The sequence below is a fragment of the Chiloscyllium plagiosum genome, chromosome 39, assembly GCF_004010195.1.
Source record: "Chiloscyllium plagiosum isolate BGI_BamShark_2017 chromosome 39, ASM401019v2, whole genome shotgun sequence".
NCBI classification, from domain to species: Eukaryota; Metazoa; Chordata; class Chondrichthyes; order Orectolobiformes; family Hemiscylliidae; genus Chiloscyllium; species Chiloscyllium plagiosum.
The window spans coordinates 22,874,531-22,883,565 of NC_057748.1; the positions used below are offsets into that span (position 1 = coordinate 22,874,531).

The following is a 9,035-nucleotide window of genomic DNA, read 5'->3' on the forward strand; positions in this document are numbered from 1 at the left end:
AGAGAAATGAACAGAGCATAAGGAGAGGGAGCAGCAGATATTTGAGCCTCTGACAGGCTCCTTGTATAAACCAATTAAAATGTATTCTCTGACACTGTCAATCTGAGACTTCAAACTGCTGACTAATCTGGGGTTTGTCTGCAATGTTGTGAATGGTATTTGGAAAATCTGGAAAGGAAGTGGAGTTGACGTGTCCTTGTTTCCATCTTTTGAGGTAATTGTAGGGAAGGACACAGGCGGAGCAGGTAAATGCAGCAGTGTGGTTTTGTAAAGCAGTGAGTGTGTGGAATCTAGGGCACAGCCATCGTCCTGTATCTTCCAGTAACTCTCGCTTTCTACGCTACCTCTTTATTTATCTGTTCAGACTGAGCTTTCTTACAATTGATTTATCTTCTGTTGGAACTCGTCATTTTTGCTGTTGTCTCTTTGGCAGAATGTTTCAGAGATATGTTTCTAGATTTCCTCCTTTTAGTAAAGCAGACTTTAAAACCAGTCTATTTCTGGTACTCTCCAATTCTTTTGCAAACAAGACACTCTTGCTTTAAAAATAATAGTCATAATTTGATCTGCAAAAGTGCCTGTGTGATTGAGTCTGTACTCATTGTAACAGGCACAGAATCCCATAAATCACCTTCCTGTTACCAGGGAAACCTGTGGAAATATCTATGGGTGCTTCTTGTGGTAGTGCATAGTGAAAGAGAGAGATGGAAAAGGAAAAGAAATGGGAGAGTGTGACATTGGCCAGGGAGGACAGGGAGAGAGGGACAGTGTGACAGTGTAGAGGGAGAAGAGGGAGAGAGGAAGACCGTGACAGGGCTGAGGGAGGAGATGAAGAGTGTAATTGGACTCAGGGAGGACAGAGAGAGTGTGATTGTGCCCAGGTAGGAGAGAGTAGTGGATTTCAGAATTCATTTGGGATACAATTTGCATGAATGCATCAGATTTTAACCTCTCTTGCCTGGGTATCTGTCGCATTTTGATGGATGTGATAAGAATGGTGTGTGTGGTGTGAGGGGTATGCTGTATAGATGGGGTAGAGAGATATAGTTCGTTCAATGGCTATAGTGGGTGTGGTATGTTGTGTGTGTGTATGTGCGTAGGTGATTACTATGATTAAGGCAAGATGGAATTAAAATTAAACAGTGATACTTCTTTTGTCTTTCCAGATCCTTGTGTTTGCACTAGTTCATGGCTAATCCATGGGATTAGGGATTAGAGAAGTTCCTGGAACGTTTTTTAGAAAACTTCCATCCAGCCTTCTCTCCAAAGACTCATGATCATCACAGCAATGGGTTCAGTAAGGGCCAACCAGTACAACATGGTGTCATCCGACAAAGATGGTGACAAACTCAGCATTTCATCAGCTGCCAACGAGCAGGATAATGGCAAGATCCAAACGCATCGTAAATGCCGCAACCGTTTTGTAAAGAAGAATGGTCAGTGTAACATCTACTTCAGCAACATGAGTGGCAAGTCGGAGAGGTACATGGCTGATATCTTTACAACCTGTGTGGACACTCGGTGGAGGTACATGCTCATGATCTTCTCCACTGCCTTCCTGATTTCCTGGTTGGCCTTTGGTTTTGCATTCTGGTTTATTGCCATGATGCACGGAGACCTGGACAAGTCAAAGCATGAGGAAAACTTCAGACCATGCATCATGCAAGTTAATGGCTTTGTAGCAGCCTTTCTGTTTTCCATTGAGACACAGACTACCATTGGCTATGGCTTCCGTTGTGTCACTGAAGAATGCCCAGCTGCTGTCTTCATGGTTGTATTCCAATCCATCATTGGCTGCATTATTGACTCTTTTATGATTGGCACCATCATGGCAAAGATGGCACGGCCAAAGAAAAGGGCCCAAACTCTACTGTTCAGCCATAATGCTGTAATATCGATAAGAGATGGCAAATTATGTCTGATGTGGCGAGTGGGTAATCTTCGAAAAAGTCATATTGTGGAAGCTCATGTCAGGGCCCAGCTGATTAAACCTCATGTCACTACAGAAGGGGAGTATCTCCCTCTCGAACAAAAAGATCTTAACGTTGGTTATGATGTTGGATTTGATCGCATCTTTCTTGTGTCCCCGATAATTATAGTCCATGAAATTGATGAGGAGAGCCCTCTTTATGGGATTAGTAAGCAAGATCTAGAGACTGAAGATTTTGAAATTGTTGTCATCTTGGAGGGGATGGTGGAAGCCACAGCGATGACAACACAAGCACGAAGTTCTTACTTGGCTAATGAGATCCTTTGGAGCCATCGATTTGAGCCTGTGCTCTTTGAGGAAAAGAACCACTACAAAGTAGATTACTCACGGTTCCATAAGACTTACGAAGTGCCCACAACCCCCAGGTGCAGTGCCAAAGATCTGGTGAACAATTCATTTTCGATGGTGCCAGGCAACAATTCCTTTTGTTATGAGAATGAGCTAGCACTGCTGAGTCGGGAAGAGGAGGAGGAGGAACAGGCAAACCGTATCCTGGATGTGGACAACCAATTCGAATTTGACCGGCTACAATCTACCATCCCATTGGACAGTCTCGCTTACCAAAGAGAGTCTGAAATTTAATCTCAAAGGTGCCACTACTGAGTTTAAAAAAATCTTAGATGCTCTGCAGGATTTGAAATAAAATACAGGTCACTCATTGAACATTGTGACCTGCAGACACTGCCAATGCATCAAGGAGCTCGTTTCACAATCAATAATTCGAATGCAGGAAAAATGACAGGAAGGATTTGAGCTCAAGCTGTTCTTCGCTCTCCTGTCTGTTTGAATTCATTGTAATGAAAGAGTCACAATATGAGGCAAGCATGCTCACTTTAAAAACACTGCAGAGAAGTTCTGTACATTCATTCCTGTTGACTATGACAGATAAAGTTTTAAAAGTCAGGCTCCAGTCAACCTTTCTGCAGTAAATAGATTGTTTGGATGAGATTAAAAACTTGCTTTATCAAAAAACATTTACAGAATGTTTGAAGGGTTCTTTATCTCATCCTGCTTTGTAAATAATGTAGCCAAATGATATAGTCTTGGATGTTCATATTTAATCCGGGGAATTAATCTTTCCTAAACTAAAGCTGCTTAAAATCAATGGGGGTTGGTGCATTTATTCTCTGTGGAGGAACCACTAACATGAGCCATTGTTCTGATGTCTGGTGGAAGTGTCCAGCCCATCAACAACTCCTGCTTAAAGGATGCTCACACCTATTTCTTCAGCATTTCTAAAGCAATGGTATAGAAGTTCTGTTTAACATGTACTTCAGTTTGGGGGAATTCTGAAATTCTTTATCCGGTTCATGTTGTAGAATTAAATGTGGCTGAATCTGACTAGATTAAAATATCAGTTACTGCTTCCTCAAAAGCCATCTTCCCCAAATCATAAAGCCATCCCAGAAAAATTGTCGATTCATTCCAATTGCACATTTCAAACTACATTTAAGATCTCAATTTCTCTCCCATTTCCAACTGTTTCTAATGATATAGTTCTCATGATATATTTATATTTAGTGACAAACAACCCTTCATAAACTACTAACAAACAGAAAGTTTGTTCAACCTCTGCCAACTGTCAAAAACAGAAAGTTTGTTCACCCAGACAGCAAAGTAGTAACACAATGGAGGACATGATTCAATGGGCACGTCAGTAGCTTGATTTATCTGTGGAACAGCTCTCCCAGTTTTGGCACAAATCCCTAGATTGAGCAAATTGCAGGGTCAGTAAATTAATACAAACAACCATACATCAGTCCTCATGGTGAGATCATGTGAGGAAGGGAGATTTTCCATTTGGGTTTTGCATCGTTACCCAATAGGCTACACTAGATTTAAATTTCAGAATTCAAATTTCACCATCTACTGTTATTAGATTTGAATCCCTGTCACAGAATATTAGCCTGGGGCTGTGGAATACTAGTCCAGTGACATTTCCACCATCTCCATGTTCAAGTGCCATGCTGACCTTCCAAACCATCTATCATTGCATCTGCAACAGATCTATAGAATATCTAGACATGGCAGGAATAGGAATGGGGCAGCACGGTGACTCAGTGGTTAGCACTGCTGCCTCACAACGCCAGGGACCCAGGTTTGATTCCCAGCTTGGGTTACTGTCTGTATGGAGTTTGCACATTCTCCCCGTGTCTGCATGGGTTTCCTCCGGGTGCTCCGGTTTCCTCCAACAGTCCAAAGATGTGCAGGTTGAGTGAATTGGCCATGCTAAATTGCCCATAGTGTTAGGTACATTAGTCAGGGGTAAATGGGTCTGGGTGGTTGCTCTTCGGAGGGTCGGTGTGGACAAGTTGGGCCAAAGGGCCTGTTTCCACACTGTAGGGAATCTAATCTAAATAAAATAAGTCAATAAATAAACTTTAGTAAAGCCTTTGACAAGGTTGTGCATGATAGAATAATTAGTAAAGTTAGATCACATAGGATTCAGGATGAGTTTGCCAATTAGATATAAAATTAGCTAAAGGGAGGAGACAGAGAATGATGGTGGAGGGTTGTTTTTCAGACTGGAAGCCTGTGACAAGTGGTGTTCCACAGGGATTGGTGTTGGGTCCACTTTTGTTTGTCATTTATATAATTGATTAAGATGAGAATAGAGAAAGTATGATTCGTAATTTTGCAGATGACATCAGGATTGGTGTTATAGCAGACGCTCTGAAGAAGGTTATCTAAGATTACAAAGAGACCTTAATCATTTGGGTCAATAGGCTGAAAAGTGGCAGATGGAATTTAGTTTGGATAAATGTGAGGTATTGAATTTTGGTAATACAACAGCAGGGCTTACATAATTAAAAGTAGAGCTTTGGTAGTGTTGTAGAACAGAGAGGCCCAGGGGTTCAGGTACATAATTATTTGAAACTTATTGCTCAGACTTTGGAGCATAGGAGTTGGGACATTACGTTGAGGTTGTACGGGACATTGGTGAGGCCTCTTCTAGAGTACTGTATCCAGTTCTGGTCTCCCTGTCATGGGAAGGATATTATTAAGGAGGAGAAAGTGAGGTCTGCAGATGCTGGAGATCAAAGTTGAAACTTTATTGCTAGAACAGCACAGCAGGTCAGGCAGCATCCAGGGAACAGGAGATTCGACGTTTCGGGCACAGGCCCTTCTTCAGGAATGAGCAGAGAGTGTTCAGCAGGAGAAGATGAAAGGTAGGGAGGAGGGACTTGGAGGAGGGGCGTTGGAAATGTGGTGAGGTCCAAGTTCATCCCCTGTGGTTGGAGTGTTCCCAGTCGGAAGATAAGACGCTCCTCCTCCGACCGTGGCGTTGTTGTGGTTTGGCGGTGGATGAGTCCAATGACCTGCATATCCTCGGTGGAGTGGGAGGGGGAGTTGAAATGCTGTGCTACAGGGTGGTTGGGTTGGTTCGTCCGGGTGGCCCAGAGGTGAGGGTTCAGAAGAGATTCAACAGGATGTTGCCAGAAATGGAGGGTTCGAGGTATAAGGAGAGGCTGGATAGGCTGGGACAGATTAGATTACAGTGTGGAAACAGGCCCTTCGGCCCAACAAGTCCACACCGACCCGTCGAAGCGCAACCCACCCATACCCCTACAATTACCCCTTACCTAACACTACGGGCAATTTAGCAAGGCCAATTCACCTGACCTGCACATCTTTGGACTGTGGGAGGAAACCGGAGCACCCGGAGGAAACCCACGCAGACACGGAGCGAATGTGCAAACTCCACACAGTCAGTCGCCTGAGGCGGAAATTGAACCCGGGTTTCTGGCGTTGTGAGGCAGCAGTGCTAACCACTGTGCCACCGTGCCACCCTTTTTCACTAGAGCGTACAAGGTCGAGAAGTGATCTTATAGAGGTTTATAAAATCATGAGGAGCAAAGATAAGTGAACAGGTGTCTTTGCCCTGGGATGGGAAATTTCAAGACTGGAGGCATAATTTGAAGGTGAGAAGATAAAGATTTAAAAAAGACATGGGGGCAATTTTTTCACATAGGGAGTGGTTCTTGTGTGAAGTGAACTTACAGAGGAAGTGGTGAAGGCAGGTATACTAACAATGTTTAAAAAGCATTTAGGGCGGCACAGTGGCTCTGTGGTTAGCACTGCTGCCTCACAGCACCAGGGTCCCAGGTTCGATTCCAGCCTCGGGCGATTGTCTGTGTGGAGTTTGCACATTCTCTCCATGCCTGCGTAGGATTGCTCCGGTTTCCTCCCACAGTCCAAAACATGGGCAGGTCAGGTAGATTGGCCATGCTAAATTGCCCATAGTGTTAGAGGGAAATGGATCTGGGTGGGTTAGTCTTCGGAGGGTTGGTGTGGACTTGTTGGGCCTGTTTCCACACTAAGTCATCTAATCTAATAAGTGTATGCACAAGAAATGTTTGGAGGGCTAAGTGCAGGGACCAGTTTAGTTTGGGCACTGACTGCTTGAACCAAAGGGTCTGTTTCCATGCTGTATGACTCAATGGTTCTGTGATTATAAATGATCAGAGCAGGAATTATTTAGCACAGAGGCATAGCAGGAATTAACAGGACAACCTGGAAATGGTTGACTGGAGTTTCTGTAAATTCTCCTAACGTAATACCTGCTACTTTCACTTTCTATTTTTGAACATTTTTTCCTATTTAACTGACCCTGTAACAAAACTCTGTTGGATATTTACAGGGAGGTTGAGCTGGGTCTCTGATTTATGGACAGAATATAAAGTTCACATACTAAAGCAAGTTTTTTTTGTAGACAACCTTCTGTTAAAGTCTATGTCAAAAGGGTCTGGTATAGTTCAGGGAGATTTGTCTCCTTCTGCGGCATTCTGGTTCTCTGTGATCCCTGTTTAACTGCTGTCTCGTAGTCAGTCCCTTTCAGTGTCAGACCTATTTGATATCATGTTGTGCTATTCTGAAATACAATTTTACATCATGTTCTCTGAAAGCTGCTATACAGAAAGTACCAGGAGAGGGAGCTGCAAGAAAAAAAAATTGGAGTAATAATTCATATGGCAACCATCTTGTTTGCCTCTGCAATATCAAATCATGGTCTGCCTCTGCCAGTATCAAGTTCCAAGAAGCTATGTTAGCCAAGAACCTCACACTCATTGCTAACAGAATCACTCTGTATAAACACTGAAGTGCGAGTAGAGATGAGCTCAACCAAGACTGCCAAACTGTGGTGGTCAGATAACCATGACGGAAAGCTTTCTCCCTGCTCCCCCCAGAACTAGACAGAAAAACCCACAGTCTATAAATGAAAAGCAATTCGGAAAAATTCTCCCAAATCCTTTCAGGAAACCAAAGGCATCCCAGCAGATTAACTGGAAGAAGAATTCTCTGTAAAACCAAATACTGTCCATATGGTAGCGTCCATATGAAACTTGTTTATATCACACAATCTCTCCCACAGTCAAAACCTTGTCCAACAACTTGTACATCACCCAGAAGTGCATGCCAGGGGCTCAATACTCTCTAGAAAATGAAGACTGGCCCTGTCTTCAGTTTATTTTTACTCTCACACAATTTAAAATGACATCTGCAGTGAGTAACTCACTTCCTGACTTCCTGTCCATGATCTACAAGGTACAAGTCAGGAGTGTAATGGAATATTCCTTACTTATCTGGCTGGATGCAGCTCCAACAATAATCAAAAAACTTGACACCATCCAGGACAAAGCAGCCTGCTTGATTGGCACCACATCCCCAGTCATCCCCTCCCTCCACTACAGATGCACAACAGCAGCACTGTGTACTATCTACAAGATGCACTGCAGAAATTCACCAAGACTCCTGAGGTCACACCTTCAAAACTTAAACTGCTTTCATCTAGAAGAAGGAGAAAGTGAGGACTACAGTTCAGAGTTGGAAAGTGTGGCGCTGGAAAATCACACTAGGTCAGTCAGCATCCAAGGAGCAGGAGAGTCGATATTTTGAGCACAAGCCCTTCACTAGGAATTATGCCCGAAACGTCGACTCTCCTGCTCCTTAGAAGCTGCCTGATCTACTGTGCTGTTTCAGCTGCACACTCTTCCACCTTTCATCTCAAAGAACAATGGCAGCAGAAACATGGGAAGACAATCATCTGCAAGTTGACTTCCTGGCCACCCAACATCCTGATTTGGAAATGTAAGGCTGTTCCTTCAGGGTCAAAATTCTGGAACCTCCTCTCAAATACCATTGTGGGTCAACCTACAGCATGTGGACTGCAGCAATTCAAGAAGGCAGCTCACCACCGCCTTCATAAGGGTAATTAAGGATGGGCAATAACTGGTGGCCAGTCAGCGACTGAGAGGTTATACTGCTGTCACTTTGTGTTTACACATAAAATGTTCCAGTTTCACACGGATATAATCATCTGGATGTTTGATCAGTCGAGTTGAAGATCTGTTTCAGGATTGCTTAGCATGTAAAATTATTGTAAAGGTTCAGCAAATATCACCTCACGAAAACTCAACTGCCTTCCTTTATATTGCATGCTGCAGGTTAGATTGACAGTGGTTGCTAGTTACATGTGCTCCCAGTTACTTGTTCATTCGCATGTTTCCATTTAAACTGATATCACCACAATGCAACCTTATTGTTTTAAGGATGTCAAAAGGCCAATTACCGCTTTAAAGTCATAGGTCGAGGACCTGCAGTCCAGCAACTCTGAGGCTTGGAATCATTCTTGCCGCTCTATTGCCAGTGACGATGAAGTGTGACAAGGCCTCGGGACGGGGTGTGGAGGAGCTTCCCTGGTAATTATCAATGATTGGGATAAAGGAAATTAGGATTTTGTTTTGTGCGAGTTGTCATGATTTGAAATGTGGTGCCTGAAAGGGCAGTGAAAACAGATTTGAAAGGGAATTAGATAAAAAGACCAGCGGAGGGAAAAATACACAACAATGAGGAAAGGACAGAGCAGTGTGAGTAATGAGATACCAACTGACTAGTACAGTCATAATGGGCTGACTGGCCTCTGTGCTGCATTCTTTATGGGAATCCTTTATTGCTTCAATAACTTCACTATGGAGGAGAAGTATATTTTGTGTTGGACTTGTGAACATGAATGACTCTAAATTAATGTAATTTTGAAGCCACT

The 9,035-nt window shown here is 43.3% G+C and overlaps 1 protein-coding gene across 4 annotated transcripts; it reads left to right on the forward strand.

The window, feature by feature from the left end:
• The first annotated feature begins 115 nt into the window (after positions 1 to 115).
• LOC122542346 (ATP-sensitive inward rectifier potassium channel 12-like) lies at positions 116 to 2,964 on the forward strand. 4 transcript variants are annotated; one of them, XM_043680025.1, is made up of 2 exons: positions 116 to 245; positions 1,167 to 2,964. In XM_043680025.1, exon 2 carries the CDS (start codon positions 1,274 to 1,276, stop codon positions 2,570 to 2,572), a length of 1,299 nt encoding a protein of 432 aa, XP_043535960.1. In that variant the 5' UTR covers positions 116 to 245; positions 1,167 to 1,273; the 3' UTR covers positions 2,573 to 2,964. The 4 variants fall into 4 exon arrangements, with proteins under 4 accessions (XP_043535960.1, XP_043535961.1, XP_043535962.1 ...); XM_043680026.1 differs by having other exon boundaries at positions 126 to 214; XM_043680027.1 differs by lacking the exon at positions 116 to 245 and adding an exon at positions 266 to 321.
• The last annotated feature ends 6,071 nt before the right edge of the window (positions 2,965 to 9,035 follow it).